Source organism: Calonectris borealis, chromosome 3 (assembly GCF_964195595.1).
Source record: "Calonectris borealis chromosome 3, bCalBor7.hap1.2, whole genome shotgun sequence".
Taxonomy (NCBI): domain Eukaryota; kingdom Metazoa; phylum Chordata; class Aves; order Procellariiformes; family Procellariidae; genus Calonectris; species Calonectris borealis.
Window position 1 is genome coordinate 81780128 of NC_134314.1, and position 21799 is coordinate 81801926.

The 21799-nt window shown below is 36.1% G+C and overlaps 1 protein-coding gene across 6 annotated transcripts in view; it reads left to right on the plus strand.

Annotated features, from left to right (window-relative positions):
- FAM120B (family with sequence similarity 120 member B) overlaps nucleotides 1-21799 on the plus strand; it is a 61064-nt gene that overhangs the window by 10093 nt on the left and 29172 nt on the right. For 5 of the 6 annotated variants that reach the window (XR_012673066.1, XR_012673067.1, XM_075146361.1 and 2 more), the window contains exons 4-6: nucleotides 3755-3850; nucleotides 10277-10449; nucleotides 14549-14641. Coding sequence is in view for 4 of the 6 variants with exons in the window: in XM_075146361.1 (XP_075002462.1) it covers nucleotides 3755-3850; nucleotides 10277-10449; nucleotides 14549-14641 (362 nt within the window). In the remaining 2 variants the exon portion in view is untranslated. The remainder of the gene's footprint in view (nucleotides 1-3754; nucleotides 3851-10276; nucleotides 10450-14548; nucleotides 14642-21799) is intronic. The other variant, XM_075146362.1, reaches the window with a different exon arrangement.

A 21799-nucleotide genomic window follows, 5' to 3' on the forward strand; every position in this document is an offset into this window, starting at 1 on the left:
TGTGCAACTTTTCAGTTGTGCTGGTGCAGCTGTTTGTGCAGCTGCATGGTGGCCTAGTTTGAGAAACTGAAAATAGCCCATCTCTCTCTTCCCTCCCTTTCTTGCAGTCAGGTAACTAACCTGGTTCTGTTTCCCATCTGACTCTTTGTGTCAGCTGTGGTGAAACAGCCTGAGGGAATGGCAGGGAGTGGGAATGAGCAAATCAGTAGTTGCCTGAAAAAGTTAGCAGTGCTGCTGGAAGAATTGCTTTGGCATGGTTTGGTACGCAGTAAGCATGTGCATACCTTTGCTCACAGAAATGTTACTGGAATCACAGCCTTATTTTTGACCCTAACAAAATAAACAGGCAGTTGATGGTGATCCTGATAGCATGGCATTTGTTGCCTGTGTATTTTAAAGGTATCTTTATAATTAATTGAGCTATTTCTGATCGTTAAGTGGAATATTGCATATAGTGATATATAAATTGTCAACTTTTAGCATCTTTCCTAGAAAAACAGTACTATTGTAAAAATTCAAGAAGGAGGGGACAATAACAGTAAATAATGCACCTTGATAGGCCAGCCAAGCTCTTTATTTTGTGTGCAAAGGGTTCAGAACAAAGCCGGCAGGTTTTGGCACTAGCGCAGTCCATGGACATACCTGCACCTGCGTGACTGTTGCCAATTAGGAGGTTATGTAATGTAGCCTAAGCCCTGGCCAGCTCCTGGAAGTCCTGGCATCACTCCCAGTTCTAACATTAGCAGGCCAGACTGACCCTCACTTTGACACTGTCAAAACCAGTCCGCTAGCAGAATTTTTGCCAGTTATCACCAGTGACCTCTCAGGAGGGCTGGCATTGTTGCAGGTGTAGAAGAGCACACATAACAGTGTTTCCAATTGTCTCGTGTTCTGGTGTTATGCACATAGTTGAAATTTTCCTAAGACTGCCTAAGCAGGGCTTCCACAGGTCGTTCAGAATCTATTTAAACAAAGGAACTGCTATTTTTTGAATTTCACTGGTGATATTCTGTATGTGCACTGTGAGGAAAAAGGTTTAAAAAATTACTGTTTTTTTCCAGAGATATTTCCATGCAGGGAGGGTTGGCATTTAGTAATCATGTCTCCATTTTGTTCTTGGTACATTAATGTGCTGTCAGTTTGCAGGACCTGCCTTTCAGCTATATTTATTTGGCTACTTATGTGAACAGTAATATACTTCTGTTAGTAATAGACTATAATAGTGAAAAGCACTCAGCTGATGCGGTGCTATGTCCTGTACCAACATTCACATACGTTAAAAGAACAAAACTAGAGGTTTCCTATTGACTTCTCTTTTTACTGTGCTTCAGCTCAATGGGTGATGTAAAAACAGTATTTCACTGGCATTTGGAATTGAGAGACATTTTGATACGTTGTTCTGTGAGTTGTGGAATTCAAAAAGAGTGACTCTCCCCGCCAGCTTCCCCTCAGCAAAGCTTTTATATTTCCGTGCTCCTTCCTAGCATCCTCTTAACTTTTCCCTATGTCCTTCCAACTCCCTCCTGCAATATATGGTGTTCTCAAGTATGTTCCCTATTGCCTCCTGCTCTCCCCAGATCCCATCTATCTTTTTATTCACCTCTAGTTCTTCCATAGCTACTTGTGTATTGATTTGCCATCCAGTGCATTGGGGTACAACAGGTCACTTGACTTTCCTGCCTTTCTTTCAGTTGGTGCCCTAATAGAATCCCTCTGTCAGCTGAGTCATCAGTTTCAAAAATGTTTAGGAATTTAATACATTTGGAATCTCTTCTCCTCTGTTAGATTTAGTTGAAACAGAGCAGTGCATCCATGAATTAATTATAAGACAGATGTCCTAATTGTATTAGGCTTGCTTCCTTAAGAAGCCAGGCTAAAATTTGGGAGGCTGAATGAGCCGAACAGATTGAATAAAGCAGAGTAATTTACATAATAAATCTTAAAACAGAATGCTAAAACATCAGAACGTTTCTGAAAATGACTTTGGGATATTAAATTGGAGGATGGTGTTCATGAAATAGCATTATCATAGGCAATGATTTATCATCAAAATATGAGACTATTCAGCTACTGGAATGTGCAGTTTAAGGCTTTTTTTTTCCCCCCAGTGTAGGCATTTTTCATTTTATTCTTAATGTCATCCGTTTTTGAACAGTGAAGCATGGCAAGCCAGGTGTAATGCTGTCTCTCATAGTCCAGCTGTTGGTTCTTCAGTCCCTCACCTTTATTGGGAGTTTGTGCTGCAAGTCCATGGGTAAGGAAGGAAGAAGAAGCAGGGCTGTAAACAGATTTTGTCGTGTTCTTTCCCCCCTCTCTTACCCTGACACTAGAACTCCATCTGAGGAATTTCTACCCTTGCACCATAGCACGCTACTCGTTCATTCATGCCAACAGTTGTTTGCAGCGTTGAGCTATGAACGAGATCACAAAATTAATGTGACCAAACCTTTTGGGGTTGTGGAGGGGAGTGTTGGAGAGATTTGTTTGGTTTGTTTTAAGCTAGGTGAAGTTTTTGATTACAGTTCATAATGTGGCATCAGAAATACTTGTGCAGTAAAGTGCAGGGTGATTGGAATTGATGATAAAAGGCAGGAATTTTAAAGAACAGTGGCTTCAAGACTGGGTGAGAGCTGAAAGGAATTAGAGATGCAATTCTGTGAAACTGAAAAGGGACAAGGGAAGGGAGGAAAAAAAAAAGCCTTGAGATTTGCCTGGAAAAGATTTGAAAATATTATTTCAAGTGCCCAGGGCTAGCTAAAGCTGTTTACTTCTTACAGTTTACCAGACTACAGAGAGTGGAAATATAGGACACTATGACATGGTTACCATAAGCAAAATCTGGGCAGAATGCAGAAGCACCATTTATAACAACGATAACGATTCTAGTTTTTTTTTATGAAGACTTGCGTTGGAATGATTACGAGCTGACTATTGGCAATCGGGTAGACTGCATTTCAAAAATTCTTAAATGCTTGAGTTTTTTCTAAGGGTATTTTCATTTGTTTTTGTTTTTTTTTTTTAAAGCATCAAGTAGTTAGATGCACAATTCAAGTAGTGAAATTTTTTATTTAAGAGGCACCCTCCTCTTTACTGGGGGGCGGGGCAGAGTTGGGGTTAGGGGGTAGGAAGCCACTTGAGCTATTATGCTTAAAAAATCCCTTTATACTAGATAAAAGGTCTGGAACAATGGGCTGTAAAAGCTCTGCATCTGACAGTGGGATGACTCCATTGCTGTCAGGTTTCAAATAGCCATCAAGGCCTCCTTATAAAGATTTTGTCTCAAACTCTGACACAGGAAATGTCAGGGCAAGTTGGGAGGAGAATCATATTAAGGCCTGCCTGCATATGTGGCAGTGTGACAGCCCTGAGAGACTGAGGTAGCTCATGTAGGTCCCTAAGCTATGCCAGATGCCTCCACAGTTTCCTGAACTGCCTTGGAATGGGAAGGCCTAAAATTGGCTGAAAGCCGTTTTAGAATGCTTTCCACAGAGTCTTGTACTTACATTTTTGGCTGCAGTTCCCAACTCCAAACTCATGTTTATAGTACATAATTCAAACTCTCTTCATTTGTTCTGATGATTTGTCATAAAGATACTAAAACTAATTTTTCTTGGTTTGTTTTAAAGAAGCTGAGCAAACAAGTCATTATGAAGTGCCTTCTATTACTTTAGAATCCTGATCACCACTGCTTCCAACTTTTACACTAGTGTCAGTACTTGCATTTGACTTACTGATCCAATTCTGTCTTTTTTAGGTGGAGCCTATCCTTTGGTAAAAGAGTGGTTTGTCTATTTTGGAAATCCTCTCCAGCAGCCAGAGCTGATACAACCTGTACAACCTTCTATTCCAGGTAGAATAAAAATGTGTTTAAATCTGAACTGAAATAATGACATCACTAAAATCAGGTTAGACAATCCATCATCACACGTTTCATATGGAATCTAAAATGACTGTGGAGCTAAAGTAGAAATGCTGCATACCTGTAATTGCTTTTAATTACCCTGTATAATTATAATAGGATTCAGCTTTGAGCTACATGTTATTACTATGTCTTGTTAAACCCAGTGCTATTTCAAACATCAGTTCTAAAACGCAAACAGTTTCTTAGAGGTTCTAAATACTGCTCTGAGGCCAGGATAAGTTGTGTGTAGGGCCATATTAAAATTCTTCTATTAAGCTGTTTGAGAGAATGTGTTAACGAGACTGGCAGAGAATATAAAAAGGGCTATTTTTAGATCACCTGTGACAACCCAAAAAGAGAATCCAGCTTTCAATAAAAAAATAATTAGGCTATCTGTTTCTGTGAAGCTATTTCTACTGTCTTAAGCGTCAAGTGTTTTGTGTGTTCTTATCTTCTGTCCTTAGGTAAAGGACACATTCATGAACACTCTTAATGAAATTAGTGTTGTGAAGAATGTGTGACATTTACGACGAAGTATCATATACTTTAGTGAAAAGATTGGGCACTGTATATGTCACTCGTCTCTTTATCACTAAATTGTATCATGCAATACAAGTTTAGGATAGGAAGTAAACAGTGTACTGTACCAATTTTGTTATTTCAGAGGGAAAATTGTTCTAATTGTTCATTTGTCTATGCTATTGTAGTTGTAACCCATTTATCTTTAGTCTCACAGCTCGCTCTCTCTCTGTCTAGTCATCTGCTATCATGTGGATCAGGAGCTCAGAGTTTTTTTAGTCTTTCACATGAAATTAATTAGTTCCATTGATATACAATACCATTGATAATCTTGTTAAGAAAAATTATTATCTACTCGACTTTTTGAGAGTAATTACCAGCACTTCTTCCCTCAGTACCCAGAGCTTTCTGTAGCAGTCCTTGTTCTGATCTGGTCTAAATCCAGATTCAGAAGAAGTTGAAATACATGCACTGTTTTTTTTTTTTGTTAGGGATTGCTTTAGAACCTACTTGTATTTGATTTGCTAGGGTTATAGTAAATCTTCTTTTAAGATATCCTAAGATTGTACGTTTATCTTCATATTTGAAACTCGTATATTTAATGAGAGTCTTCAAATTCAAGGATGAAGGAAAAACAGTTGCTTTTTAGATATCAGCCTTTTCAAAATCACTTTGAAGAGAACTGTTTGGAAAGAAATGAGTTACATAGGCAAAGTACAAACAAGGTTTCATTTGATATACAGTAGTTTCACTATCCAGTACCCCGATATAATATTAGGAGAGTGATTATCTAATTGACTTGATGATAGCACAAAATTACTGTGAAATTTTCCAAATGGATATGAATATGCAGGGTAAAAATTGATTGGTCTGTCCTGTACAACTGTTTTATTTCGGCATACAATGGTCTGGGAACATGCATTTGTACAACAAGCAAACAAAACTCAACAAAGTATAAACCATACCTACGTAGTTACATTTCAGTTTGCACGGCAAATATATGGTATTTATTGTTGTGAAATTTTCCTTCCCAGATAGTATAGTACCTCCCTCCCTTTCTGGAGAAGAATCCACTTAATCTCCTGTACTCTGGTTCTACTGCTCTGCAAACATGCTACACTTAGAACCCACCTTCATGATGACAATAAACAGGATTTAAAATCGCTGTGTTTGTTCGTTTATAGCAATCACATAAGAGGAGTTTATAAAAACAGCATCTTCTCAGCCATAATCTTTACTAACTCAGTAATGAAAGGCTGTTCAAACAGACTATTAAAAAAGGGGAGGAGGACTTCTAGTGTTTATTTTTAGTGCTCTGTTGTCATTCCTTCAGCGAACAAATATTTTTCTAAAATTTTTGCAGTCCATATTTGTATGCCTTACATTCGCTCATGCATCTTTTATTTTCCACAGCATGACTTTCTAATTCACCAAATAAGGTTCTCAACAGCACATCACATTTTTCAGACAGGGATCATATTTAGAGCTAAATTTAAAGATGTTGTTATAGGAAGTTAGAGTTCAAAGCTGTCAATCAAGATCAAGTTACTCAAAGATGAGAAAAAACCTTATCAGAAACTATTTGAAAAATCACAGGTGCAATTAATCTGGGAAGGTTCTTTGTTTTATCTTTTTTGGAAAAATGGTAATCTCATCGTCACAACTACTTTAGAAGTATACTGAGAATATATGGGAAATCCTGACTGTATTGAATTTGATTTAGATTAAAAAGTGTGAAGAAAGAATATTTGATATTAACCTTGAACTGTAATGCGCATAACCATAAATATTTTAAATTTTGCATTGATCTTAAAAATAAGTAGAATTTCCACTGATTTTTTGTGTGTGTATAAAACAGCAGAACTGTCTTGCATCTAAAAAGCTTGCAGGTGATAGATTGAATGTTAGCTTTTTTTTTAAAAACAAAATATCGAATCCTAGAGGCTGTAAGACGATAGCTTAAAATATATTTAAAATATAGTGTGTATTATGTATATGTATTTTTCTTGAGAGACAGTCTTCTGAATTAGCATCTGTGCTTGCTCGCATTCTCTGACTCTCTTTCTCCCTTCTGGAATGTTTCTTTTCAGTTGAATGAATGTGATCATGATGTTTCCCACACATTGACAGAGCAGCACTTAAATTGATAAAAAATGTCTCTGAGAAATGAATTTTGTTAGAAGATCTGTGATCCAAGAAAATACTGTTTAACATCCATATCTTGTGAACATAGCTATCTATTTGATATGTGTGGAGTTTATATGGAACAGAGGAAGTTTTAAAGTCTTTCCTGGAAATGTATGGATTCTGCTTTTCATTTTATTTCTGAAAATGTGTAGGATGTTGTAGCTTCATACCACAGGAGTTTGGATGTACTTTCAGTACTCTAATCATTGCATCTGTCAAGAATATGTCATGAATATGCTTATGTTCAAAATGCTTCTCTGGAATGCTTCTTTAATGGTCAGATTTAATTGGCATTTGGGTTTATGGCATCTTTAAAATTGGCCACAGTTGTTCACAAGTTAATGTTGAATGTTCCTAGCAAGTACATTTTTATAAACTTATTTTTATTGCTCAGTATTTACATGAGCATGTAAAATGATGAAGTGTTAAAGTTCTATTACTGGTGTTATAAAATGAAATTTCAATAGTCATTACTTCAAATATACATGAACACTTAATATTATTAATACATTTATGTCTATATACACAATGATGACATGTTTTAAGTTGGTATGAATGTGAGGATCACCTTTGTATAAGCCTTGAGTTCAAGGATATCATAGTGTTAATGCATTCCACAACTTTTGCATGCATTGCATATTCATAAATCAGTTATTGAAGTTCAAACAAATGAAATAAATATTTATGTATTCCCTTGAAGTGCTCTTGTTTATCATGGTGCTTTCTATATGACAATGTCTTTAAATGTGTGAGTGAAAAGGAAAAAGGAAAAAAAATAATTCAATCAATGCTTTTTCTCTTAACTTGTTGGTTGTCCATTTTTGTGTTTAGGCAAGTAGTACCTCTTGACCTCCATGCAGGTCTTTGTGATGCTCTTCTTCTTGGAGTTCCCAAGGACTACAGTTTACATAGTATTGAATACGGTTTTCACACAGTTTTGTGCATGTTGAGAATAACCATAAGCATATGCAGTGTTTGAGTATCTCTCTGTAATTCATAGGAACTTGTGGTTCCTGTGACCCCAGTAGGATAGATAATTTTCTCATGACTAAGCTATACAGTAAAGATGTATCAGTTATATATATCGAAGTATGTTTTCTTCTGTTTCCCTTTTGTTACTTAATTTTGCATTTTTTTAAGTTTAATTTAGTAAATATTTAGATGTGTTCAGAAAGAAAAATATTTCTCCTCCCTATCCAAGTAAATTTCTGTCTTTCAGGAATGTTTTCTGATTGCTGTGAAATATGTAGTGAAGATGTAACTAGAGCAGAGAACAGTTTTGGGGGTCTACTGTATATGAATCTTAGGTCTGTTGCTGACTGTATGCATGATGGGAGGGTCATTAAACTTCAGTGTATTTGTTTCTTTGTTTTACTTACCTTTCATTTAAGGGTTAATATAATGGATTGCTCTTGGGTATTACATGGAATTTAATTACTTGTAGAAGAGATCCTTTCAGAAAAATAACGCTTTTCGCTGGTATGTTCCGAAAGGAGATAGTGTCAAGTTTTCTTTCCCAGAGTAAATAACTCGTAATTCATCAGTACCTCTTTTTCCCAGGCGCAAGTAGATGTTATTTCTGAAAGTAAAGAAACTGTTTATGGAAGAGATGTCTTGAATTTTTTTGTTGAGCTCTCTCAATATAGATATGTAATCTTGATTATTGATGTATTTCATGGTTTTACTCTGAAGAAAGAAGGATTTCTATTATTAGGTATATCCCTGGATGCAATTAATTTTCAAAAACTGTACAGATGGAAAGAGTACCTTTCTTTAACTGATTCTTGGCGTATCTCTTCATATGCAGCTGATTGAGAACCTTCTGGAAGGCAGAAACCATCAAAACTATTTGAGTTTACCCACGTAAAAATTGTCTCACACATTAAAGTTGCTTAGCCTTGGTAGGAAAAGTTGGCTTTGTTTTGGTTTTATGCATGTTATCTTTGCTTTTTTTCCTGGAAGTCAGTCTCTGCTGTTCTTTTTTTTCTTAAGGCAGCAATTACCAGTATCAAAACCAGTAATCTGAGTCTTATTGTGCTGTCTGTACTGGCCTGCTCACTGGCAGTATTTGTGTTATCACTAACCTGCATTTCCAACTCCAATCAAGCAACTGGTATTTTTTCTTAGTATATGTATTTCCCTACAAAATAAGGTTAGAAACTTGCAGATTGTGTGATGGTAGTTCTTTACATGGTTAAAAATTTTGATTGCAGAGTTAGTGTTAAAAATAGTAAAAGAAACATCCATCAGGGAGATGAAGAAAGAAAATACTGATTTCTCTTCTAGTTTCCCCCTCTCCAAAGAATTAGTACCATTTGGTTAATGGGCTTTCTTGGTTAAATAAACATCATCTATGTAGATTTCAGCACCTTGTCACTTTAACCATTTATTATCACCAAGTGTTCCTAACTGAACTACAGCTGCTGCATGTCACACAAAAAAGAAAAGTTGTTACCAAACGTAGCGTAATTAATGAGTCCACCTTTACAATTCACACCTGGTTTTATTTAGCTACAGAAGCAGCAGTACTTTATGGGAGGATTCTGTCTTTAATTGGGATTCTTAGGCATAACCAGTTAGCTGTTCTGTTATTTCACGTGCCTTAGTGTTTATTTTGATAATGGATTAAATGTAATTTAAACGGGGAGCAAATTTTACATTAGTTCACACGTGTCGCAAATTGGGAGATGGCAACCTGGGGTAAATATTAAGGATTTAGAGACCAGGGTGAATGATACTATAGAAAGTGTTGAAAGATACATTATACATAACTGATGACAGTTCTTTTGTGTGTGTTTGCAACAGTGTTTCATACAGTAGCCTAGGGAGTGCAAAATACCAGATAGCCTTGATTTTTGTTCCCAAACTGGAACCTACTGCAGAGGAGTCATACCAGCACAGTGTTTTGTGGAGAATGCATGTTTGCCAGCAAATGGCATAAGTGACCAGTTTGTTCATTAAAACAGGTGGTTATAAGGGAGGCAATGCGAGGATCCTTCAAGGATAGCTAGCTCTAGGAGAGAGAGAAGAAACAGATATGATTGTTTTCTGCTGAATCACTATTTTATGATGAGGCTAACCTCATCTAATGCTATGGATCCCCAAGGGAAAGCACACACTTGCAGGCAAACTTTGTTCTTGCAAAGGGTAAAAGCCTGATGTCTCCAAGTTGTCTATATTGTTGTAACAATTGAATTCATAGAATCATAGAATCATTAGGGTTGGAAAAGACCTCTAAGATCATGGAGTCCAACCATCAACCCAGCACCACCATGCGCACCAAACCATGTCCCTAAGAACCTCATCTACACGTCTTAAATACTTCCAGGGATGGTGACTCAACCACTTCCCTGGGCAACCTGTTCCAATGTTTAACCACTCTTTCAGTGAAGAAATTTTTCCTAATGTCCAATCTAAACCTCCCTTGGTGCAACTTGAGGTCATTTCAGTCCACTCTGCTTAAACATGCCTGTATTCAGTACAATTTGTTTAAGTTACAGGCCTTAATTTTTTTTTTCAAATGCTAAGTTTTGTCAAATACATTTTATTTTCAACTCTGTGGTCCTTGCAAGTGCCAAGAGCAGATCAGTTGTTTCTTTTCAGATTGTAATGAGGTGGGCATGTTTTATCTTGTTGCTGCCAAGATAAAATAATAGATTTCTTTTGTAGGTGGAACACCTAATTTGAAAACACTGTGGTTTGCCAAAGGACCTGACGTGGAAAAGCAACGGTATAATACATTTCTGGCATGCTTTCACCTTCAGGATGGGATGGAATTGCTCCAAGCTATAGAAGCACCTGTTGCAGCATTCTGCTGCTTGCTGGCCTATCTTATGATGCAGGTAACTGGAACAGTTGCTTTTTCTTCAGCTGTCAACCCTGATAGATATGATTGACTAATAAACTGTTTCTTGCTAGCCTGTGCTGGATTTTTCACTTAATCTTTACTGTAGGCATAGTTGATCAAATATAATACTACTGCATTACAGTATTTTTAATTACGCTATTTAACATGCTTCATCCTGTTCAAGAAACACTTGAGTTTTTTTAGTAGTTAATCATAACTCTCTCATGCCCATGACAAAACCCCATGGGCAGTTTAACAGAGAGAGTATAAACTGAGGGATTTCCCCTGCTTTTTGGGACCTTTGCAAATTAAAGCTTCTCTTTTTGTGTTTCCTTTGTGTCGTCAAAAGAAGACATTCCCTTAGGTGACTATGCAGACTGTGCAAACAGTCAATATAAATATTTAGTCAGCTCTCACTACTTTTTCACACCATCTTGTCAATCTACTCAGTTTCAAGCCAGAACTGAGGATACGGCTCTTCTCATTAAATTCTGAGTAATAAGTGATCATTAGGTAACAGTTCTGTTATAATTCTAAACATTTGGCATCCTGGAGACTACCTTAATTGTAATAAAAAGGAACACAAGATTAAATGCAATATTGCTTCATTATTTACATTTCTCTTAGGTATTTAATATATTGTCTGTACTTGCCACCTTTCAAATGCTGATCTCGCAAGCAGATTTTCCTCTCTAAGGATAAGAAAATTATAATGCCTTTATCTAATCTGATAAGCTCTGTTGCACTTTTACTTAAACTGAACTGCATTTTGTCTTTTGTTTTGCTTTTTCAGACTTCCTCTATAACAGATTTATACTGCTGTATGATATATGAAAACAAGTTCTCCCTGACTTTTCCTTCCTTTTCCCTTCATATGTGTTTGTTCAAACTTAGATGATGCATTGAGGAAGTACACATGGGAATTACACGAATGATCCATATAGCTCTTTTTTTTCTTTAATTTTTGTATAGCAGAATATAAATGGAAAGTTTTTTGAAGGTGAAACTCATTAAACATAATTTCATACCTTGCAGTTTCAATTCAGCAAGATACACATCATGTACTTAGCTTTAAACATACTTTGTTTTTCATATTTGGATACGAAATCACCATTTCGTTTATTTATCTGTTTTCACTGTTTCACTTCTTTATTCTGCTATCCTGCACACCCTTTCATAGCATGTTTACTAAATTATTTGAGAAGGGTTTCTTTAGTGGGATTAAGAAGAAGAGTAACAGGACAGAACACCTACAGAAATGTGGATTTACTGAGCCTTGATCACAGCATATTAATGAAATGAAAAAAAAAATGCTTGTTAGGAATATGGTTTTCAGAACTTATTATCCAATGGCTAATGTTAAAAACAGAGATGAAAACAGTTTTGCAGCTCATGTTTTCCACAAGAATAATAGCAGAGAGACCATGCAAAGGGCTTAGTTTGATGGAAGGTTTTTCACGGCAGTGCCAGTTTCTCAGCACCTGTCCCGTTTTCCTGATTCTCTTCTGCCCTGAGTTGCACTGATACAATCTACCCTGTGAACCAGACTAGGGAATTGATTTGAATTGAAATGTTTTTCATTTCTGAGTTGTTTTAAACTTTGGTTAGTTCTCTGATACTGTCCATTTATTTTCTTGGGGTGTTTGAGAGGAAAACATGAGAGCAAGAGGGTCAGTAACCATGCTTTGAGCTGGCCATACTGCTTCCATTTGTTTTATAGCTGAGAAAACAATGCTTGTCTAACTGTGGCCTAATGCTTGCCTTGACTTTACACTTTAGTCTTATCTTTATATTAGAGAGGGAAAGTGGATTGTTACCCCAAAGGTGGTTTAAGTTGAGCAATTGTAGGTTGCCTTGAAGCAGGCTAACATCATTTCCTTCAGCTCATATGAGGGAGAAATAAACTTCTTAAAAATTTTGTTACTTACCATTTAATTTAACTTAAAACTTAGTTTTTTGCAGGAACCAGCATACTGACCAACCCATCTGGCTTCCTCAAAATTTATGTGCAAGTATTTAGTGAAAACTTCAGACACTTTTTTTTTAAAGTGAGAAAAAATTTCTGATAAGCAAATCTTAACTATATAAAGAAAGTGTCAATTTGAAGAGTAATCTTTTCAGTGAGGGTACTTTTCAAATATCCTCCAAATTAAGAACAAAAATAGTGAAAAAAATACAAAATAATAGGTCTGTCTTTAAAGTTAGGGAAAGGAGTGAATGAGTTCAAATATAAAACCGTGGAGCCTCCAAAGAAAGGGGAAATTTCTCTTTCAAGCTCTTACAGTTTTGGAAGAAATCTGACAATGGAAGTGTGATAACTCACCAAGTTCAGTTACTGAATAAAATATTTCTCTAAAGAAGTGTTTTGACATTTGTAAGCATTTTGGCTGATCTGCCCTGTTGGGGACATTTCCTTGCTGTTGTACTTGCAAGCAATCTTTGACTTACTTTTCTTAGGACAGAATTGTACAAATATTAAGAATTGTTTTGTAGATGAAAGTCACTTTCTGTTACTGCAATGTATAAAATGTGCAGGTTTAGTAAACCTCTCTTGTTGCCATCTACACAAAGGTGACACCTGATTTGAAATACAGGGTAAAGCAGGGCTGTTATCAGATCCTAGCAGCCAGGTGGAGTTAATGAATACCAAGGAGCATTTTGAAAGCTTAAAACTTTTCTGATACCCCTCGCATTCTTGTGCTTTATGCAAGTTTTAACAGAGTCATAGAGGGCAAAGTATTTTACAGTAGGATGAGCAGCAAGGCCTGATTTAAAAAAAAAAAAAAAGAAATTCTTGGTAGTGGTTGGGTAATTTTTATCTTGAGGAGGAAAGAATGGATTACCTCTCCTAAGCAAATAAATGAATGAAGTAATTATAGACGACTTCCTAGTGTTTTTTTTTCTTTTTCTATTGATTTACATCAATACTTTTTTGTTAATATTTCTCTCCATTTTTTCTGTCACTTTTTCATTTTTAATAGCCTTAATAGAAACTCTTAACGGATTGAAATCGGATATACACAACATTCCCTGCAAATCAAGCTGTTAAAAGAAGGCAATGCAGAGTTTTAGGCAGCCTTTTAACTGTACTGTAAGCCCACAATGCACATTTCTTGCAAGAGAAACCTTCCCTTGAGTTCCAATTGATAAAGAATTGTAATGTTTTATGGATCTCACTTAGAGCGCTCTTTATAGCTTCAACATTTGTAACAGATATTTGGTCTTGGTGCACATGTATAATCTATAGTGTTCTTATAAGAGGAAGCAAGTCATCAGAACTGGACTGGTGCTGTCAGGGAATCAGCCCAGCTGGTCTAGAAGCACCGTCTTTCTCCTCAGGTGACCACGTGCCTTTGTAGAATCTCAGAATACTTTTTCACAACAGTAAATGCCCCCATTCTCCCTTTTCTGATAGAAGTATTAGAGTGAACTTTTACATGAATTTAGAATTTTCCTTTATGTTTGCCCACCTGAACATTTTAGATTTAGTTTTTATATAGTTTTGAGTTCTTCCCACTTTAATATGTAACCTAAAAAACTAAAAGAATCCAAATATGTTTTATTAAATCCTGAAATTTAGGTTAAAATAGATAATTGAAATATTTTAGATTATTTTTAAAGTTTCCAGCAGATAACCATGTAAGCATTTGAAAGAAATTCTAAAGGTCATCACATCTGTGGCTTATTGAGGTGGTTTTTATTCTCGGTCTTGATTATGAAGCAATTTATATTTTATTTAAATCTCATTTTTTTACTATGATGTTTAGTGTTATGGAGATGAAGAAATTTCCTGTTATTAAGAAACTCCAAGGAAAAAGGAGAAGGGAATACATGAAGGGTGGGCATTTTGTTTGGTGTGTGGAAATCCACATATATACACTATACATGGGTATTGGGGTATGCACTTCATTCACGTTGTGAAAGTAAGTATTTTGTTCCCTTTAAGTGTCTTTTCCTAGACAATGCATTCATGGTGGTCATAACTTCATGAGGTCATTAATTTAAGTTTGATGTGCTTGAGCAAGGGGAGCCAATTTTCAGAAAGTTCCTCTTTAGAGTCTTCAGATAATGTGTTATTTTTTCATCTGTTTTAGGTCAGTAGCCTCTCTCTGGAGGATTTAAATGCATTTGTGGCACTCATTCTCTGCCTCAAAGGGAAGTCAGCTGCTCAACTGGCAGGTTTGCAGGTATGGGCTGGAATAATTGAGTAACATAAAATGCTCATAGTAACTTTGGGATAAATATTTTTTGGGAAAATTCTTCTGCATTAAGTTTTTTCAGATACAGGAACTGAGGGTCATGGTAAATATATAGGCTTTTAATGTGCTACAGTTCATGTGAATACTTACATTTGTTAATCACGTAAAAAAACATAAAATAGAAAGGACATTCTCTAGTGATTGCAGTCCTAGGGGTGAGTGAATTAGTTTTGGGTTTCTTCCTGACTTGGCTTCCAGACTTCCAGCTGATGGAAAATTTGTAATGGTGAATCCTGTCTTGCAACATTGCTTCATTCTTTTTTCCTGAGGAGGATAGTATTTTGGGATATAAGTTGTATGAAAATCACGACATTAAATAAAGTTTGGTATTACTACTTGGGGGAGAACATAAACATAACATAAACCTAACCAGAAAAAATGTCTTGTTACCTAATGTGGCCCACTGTAGGGAAGACCTTTTGGATCACTGTATTTTGTAATTATTCAGGAGTTCTTTTTAAAATTTTTATATACTCTGTGCAAATCTGGCTTTTTCCTTTCCTATCTTCTTGAATCCACATGTGGAAAAGCAGGTTCCTAGATGGTTATTGCAGTAAAACCATCTAAATAAGTTCTTCTTGCACATCTAATTATACAAGAGTATTTTCAACCTCATAGCTTGAGATTGCATTCAAAGTATTAGCAGTGTACAGCACAGACTGCACATTCAATGGCTATTTAAGTTGTGGGTTTACTTAAAAGTAAGGGGGAAAGGGTTAGAAATGGTTGGAACCTTATCGTGTCTTCACTCTGAAAATCTTACTTATATTTCCAATAAATTCTCTGTTACTTTGAACAGTCCATGTTAGAGTTTTAAAAGTACTTTTTACTGATAGCGAGGTGAATTAACCACTCCTGTTACTATCCATTGGTTTCTAGTGCACAGGCTCCAAAATAACAAAACCAGTGTGATTCCAGTTTCATTATTTGATTCGTTGTAACAGATGAAGTCCAGCCTCCTATCGATTTTTTTCTGAAATCATCACAAATTTGTTCTGCTGCTGATCAAGTGTTAGATCTGTGTAAAAAAAATGAAGCAATGAGATGAAGGCAATATGGAAAATAGCAAAACTGTAGGATTTATTTCTGTCAAAGACGTTATTGCGTATAGTGTTGCACTTAATATTGAGAGTATCATTATTTTATCAAGTCAGTTGTGGCAGTCATTCAGTAAAAGCATAAAGAAGTCAAGCATAATCAGGAAGTGTTGAAACAATTTGTTTATAGGTGCACTTACAGGTACTATTATGTAAGTTTCTAAAGTGCTGTTTGAATTAGATGTCTTTGTGTGATTCATTTGTGTTGTGGTTCTATGAACTTATAAATCTGAGTGTTGCATCCAAACACGTAATATTAATCAATGTATACTACTTGTCAGCAGTCATTCTACTAATTCAAAGTTGTTCACAAAATTTTGTAACTTCCCCACAAAGCTTACAGCAGATCAGATATTGTCTGCTCTTCCACTGTTGACATAAAAGTGCATGAATCATGAAGCTGGTCTTACACCGCATCACTCTATGAAGCAGACAGTATGTTGTTGGAATTGACTTATGCATGCTATGGGCAGGTACTTTCCAAAGTTGCATCATTTTGCTGCTTATGTAAGCGCTTCATGCACTGATGCATAATGCCTTCTGCTGTGCTAAAAACCAACAAAAGATTCATATAATGCAGTTGAAATTTTTGTATCGGGCTATTTTGTAGAGCGCTTCCTTGTCTTACCCTGTTGAAATTCACAGTAGTGCCGTGGTAGTAGTGTGAGCCAGAATAAATCCCTCTGAAGAGAATAGTGAGGAAAGATTTTGGCCTCTTTCTCTTCTGAGGTTGTGAATAGGTGAATAACAGTTTCAAAACTTTCCCCTGTTGCCTTCAAGTTAACCTCCCTTCCTGTGTTTTGATGACCTGAATCTCCCAGTGGAAAATAGTTGTTGTTTCTTAGCTTGTTATGTATCTCTGACTTGTCAAGCTATATCGAGGGAGGATGTTATGTTGTATTAATTGCCATAAGAATACTTTTTTTCTTCATATATAAGCCACCTGTAATTTTGTGGTAGCACCAGGATCAATTTGAAGATTTGTATGAGGTTAATCTCACTTCACAGGGAGAGTAAAAAATGGTCTGTTTCTTGTTTCTGTGCTTCTGAAATGTGGTGTGTAGATGAACTTAATAATGTCCTGTGAATTTTTTCTTGGAAGGGCAGGAGACTAAACTAATAGAGTATCTTACATAAATATTCTAAAAATAATGATCAGTAAAGTAAGCTTTCTGAGCATTGTAATTCAAGCATCTCATTTTCAAGATTCCATCTCAGAATAGCTTAAACTGTTTTTACTCATTACTATGTTTATTTAGTAGTTTTACAAAATTGAGTTATGCTGTTAGTTATTTTAATAGTTAGTAAATAGGGTATCAATAGGTATTTAACAGGTTAATTTTCTAGGTATTTGTGTTTAAAATCGAAGGATCCAAGTACAATGAATTACACTAGTACATAGCTAATTAATATATGGACTTTATAGTAGGAAAACAGAGGAATAGAGTTTAATCTGTTTACCATACTTTTTCTTCTCCACTGAGAAATTAAATGTGATCCCTAGAAACAACTTAGTAACAGAGCTTTCAGGGAAGTTATGTTAAACTTAGTCAGCATCTGCAAAATTTTTTGAAAATGTTTGCTCACTTGCAATTTTGGACTTAACACTATATTGTAATTTTAAATGTAGAAAAAATGTTTACTCCTTGTAAACAGTTCTGTGAAAAACACTGATTTGATCAAAAAAAATTGCTCTGTTTCTGCAAACGAGTACATTAGCAAGTATGTTTTATCAGAAGAAAACTTAACTTCCACTGTGAAGTATGAGAGAAAATGTAAATAGAGCCTGTTCTTCTGCTAGGATGAAGAGAACTTTTCAGCCTTCACTTTCAAATCTGCTTTCTGATATGCTATCCATATTTCGTAGTTAACGAGATCCATAAACACGCAAATTTATGAAACAGAAATGTCCATGGTTTGAATAAAGTGGGTTAAAGCCATAAAAAATATAGTTTATCTCACACTGAAAGAAAGCGGGCTGTGGACATATAACTAAAATGCACATTAAATAGTTACTTTCTGAGAATAACATAATGTTTATACATGAAGATTTGATTATTTTTCAAGATCGATGGTTTCAAAATACCAAAATGTGCACACGATAGAGAAGAGATTTTATACATTCTTTTTCTCATAAGTTTTTTTCTAGTTTCCTTGTGCCCCCCTTGTATGGTAGATTAACATTCTGCTTTGCCCAAGCCTCCCGTAGAGCTTATACATAAGGTCAGAATTAAATTTTGGACCCCAGGTTGCCTATTTCCCTTCTTTCTATTTTAATCTGGTGTGCGGTTTTGGCAAAAAGCCCAGAGAGCCATCAGTCTAACTTTGAGGCCATCATAGAGAAAAAGAGGCACCAGCAGTCACGCTTGCAGTCTTGCTTCTTATATTTGCTGGCCCTGGTTGTTTACAAGTGCAATTATAGATCATCTTTCACCTGTAATGCATGTAAAATACTGCCCAAATAGGAGAGGCCATTAGGACTTAACACAAATACATTTTTCCTAAGATCTCTCTAAATATGTGAATATACGAAGAATTTGTATTGGAAGTGTAAAGTTGTGAATCACATCTTTTCTGAAAGTTGTGGCCAAAGATGGAATGGGAAAATTTGGTTAAAAAGGAAATACACCTGGAAATTAGTAGATGAAATTTGGGTCCTGTTAAATGCTTTTAAAAAGTGAAATGTGTGTCAGAAAATATGAACTCGAAGTTAGTAGCAAATGCATGAGTGGACATACACATCACTGCTGGAATTTGTGGCATTTACAAGCTCTTTATAGCTTTGCCATAAAATATCCTGTTATGCCAGAATATCTGCTTTGGAGTAATTACATCTTTTGTGCCACCCGTAAAAGGAACAGTTTGGCTGTGTATGAGGTAGAAGAAAATCAAGCACTGAAGTGTATTCCTTCAATTTTTCAAGTGCTTTCAGTTATTTAAAAAGTATTACTGATACAAAATGAGCACAGTCATTTTAGATTTTAAATTATAAGCTCCGGAGAGTCTTTGCAATTTGATTGCAAATGAACTTTGACAAAATACATATTAAGTATTACTTAATTAGCTTTTGGAATAATAAAAAAAAAATACTCAGCAAACTAATTAACTAGCTTGACAGGCAGAAGTAGCTTTAACAAGAACCTTCGATTATTTTCCATTGTACAGTGCCGTGGAAGCAGAATTAGCTTGGTAATAGTATTATACCAATATTACACAAGATGTTTTTCTCTGAATATTTTCCTGAGGGATACTTAGCCACATGCATGCAAAAAAGCAGTATGTTTTAGAGTAGTGTGTAGGTATCTTGGTTAGGGTCCCGCAAATTTCAGAAGGATGTTGCTAAATTCTGTATTTTTAAACTCAGTATTCTTTCTCCCTTGCCATGCGGACAGAAAAGCATAAATAATACCCAGATTCTGAACATTCCAGGATTTCAATCTTCTGACCTATTTGGCAAGCCAAGCTACGTTTGTTAACACCGTTAGCTGTGATACTTTTCAGAGAGACTCCAAACAGGCTTTATGAGCTATCTATATTTTTCAAAAGATAATTGTTTAAAAAAAATCCTTTCTCCCCCAAGGAAGTGTATGTTTATTGTGTCTGTGTGACTGTTTCTTATTTGCTTGGAGTCTAATTGGATTAAAGGAAACATAAAATACAAGTAAAAATATTGTAAAGATCTCAAAGATAAACCTCTTTTACATACTTAGGACCTGCTTCTGTGATGTATGTTGATATTAACTACAGTGGAAGTTGAGTGCATTCCCAAATGCCTTACTGAATCGGGGCTTTATATTCCCACAAAAATTGCATCTGTCAAAAGTATTTTTAAAATGATAGGTGAGATTGTAACTGGCAGGGGATGGGGAACGGGGGGGATTGAGGTGGTTTACTGATGTTGGCATTACTTCCCAGCCCATTCTCTCATCTGCAGTCTTCAGGTTTTCTCAGTGTTCTGGGCTAATCTGGAACAAAAGTCAGCAGTATGGGATGTGATTGCAAGCTGAGATTGGTTCAGTGCCTGTTCAACCTCAGAAATACAACTTTCTCCTCCTTTCCTAAAGATAGTCTTAAATGAACTAATCCAAATAGAAACAGTTCAAGTCTTCCAGCAGCTAAATTAGTTTTGGTTTAGAACATTAAAAAAAAAATTTACATGATTAATCAAGAGAAAGTTGCATCAAATGAACCTGCTTATGTTAAATCTGTCTATTAAGGCTGAATGTATTCAGGCTTCCATACTCTGCTTTTCTCTTAATAGCTGTGTTTTGGCCTCCCTGGCGTGCATGCCTAGTTCAGTACCGCAGAACCTATTTATTTTCTCTAATGACTTTGAAGTGGTGGGTATGGCTCCCCCATTCTGTTACCGAGATTGAAGTATTGCATTTGCATGGATCAAGCATTAGTGCAAATAAAATTATATCTCAGGAGCTGAAGTTAGTCACTGTTTACAGTATTTTTTGAAAGTCCCATCTTTAAATCTGTTGCTATTTTCATAATCATCTTTTGAAGTTCTGAAGAAATTCAAGTTTTCTTGGTCCTGTTGCATGGACAACTGGCTCTGCCTTTCTTTGCTGCTTTTGCTTCATAAACATATAAAAAAACTTTCTTAGGCTAACATATTCAGCTTCTAGACAAGATTGCTGTTCTGCCCCGCTCTCCCCCATTTTCTTCTTTACCGAATTGGGTATATTTATTAGTATTATTAGAGTCTGTTTCCCTGGACATTTTCTTACATTTGACATAAGCTCAAGTATCAAAATTCACATAACTCTGTGAATTCTGTTATGTGTTCCTGGCACAAATACAAACCCCAGCATGACTAGATCAGCTCTTCTACCTTCTGAGAAAAATGCATTCATTTAGTTGGGAGCAGTTTGCTTATGGAGAAAATCTTGAGCAAGATTTTGAGTGAGGGCCTTAAACTAGAGGATTCATATTCCTTTTTGTGGAAGACAATCTTGCATTTTTCTCCATAATTGTATGAGTTTGCTCTGCTTTTCTGTGAGTTTTCCCCTTTAGTGTCGTGTAGCTCATTAGCAAGGTTTCAACAGCAAGGAAATAGGAGCAACGTTTCAGTTATAAATTGCTTTTAGGCTTTATATGGCATAAAGAATTTTTCATGATGTTTAAGGTAAAAAACACTCTGGAATTTCAGATAACAAAATTACTGTTAATTTTTAATCCATGCTCAATAATTCTGCAGAAGGTGAAATGTAGTTATTGGTAGTGAGAGTAATAAACCTCTCCCAAAATATTAAGGAAACTGACAGCTTTGGCAAAAATCAGAGATAACTTATTACAGAGAGGGAAAATAATAATGTCTGGTATCAACTGACATTTTTCTGCCCGGCTTGTGTTGGTCAAAGTCTACGTTTACTCATGAGATAAATAGTTTTTACTTCCTTGCATATTGTATGTTAGAAAGAACAAGCAGTACATGAGGGTTGGTGGTAGTGTTTGCATGCTGTAGGTGGGGTTGCTCTCCATTGCCTTTAAGGGCTGACCTGTGTCCCCACAGGGCAGGTGACGTGCAGGGACTGGAGCCAGGGAGGGAGGGGAGCGTGCCGTCAGGAAGCGTTGGCATGTGTGCACCTGCCTGTCATCTGCTCAGGGCTGCCTGCATCTGCCTGCATGCCCCTGTCACGCCTGAACAGGAATGCAAGCTGCACATCTGTCTAGGCTTTCCCTGGAGAAGCAGATGGCTATGTGTAACTCTGGAGAAGCAAAAATGTTTTCTGAAATGACCTAATGAGCCATTTATTGGTGGATAGAGAAAGAAGATAAAACAAGCCTTTAGGCGTATGGTTACAGTGCTTTGTAGGATGTACTGGAATTTTTCAAATTACTATAGTAGAACTGTTCATCTTGAAGATATCAGAAACAGCCAGGCTAACCAAGAACTGATTTGTTCCCTTTCTTTTCAAGTGTATTCTTGATTGACATTATCATTGTCCAGGGGTTAAAAGTCAAGATGGTGTCCAGTTCC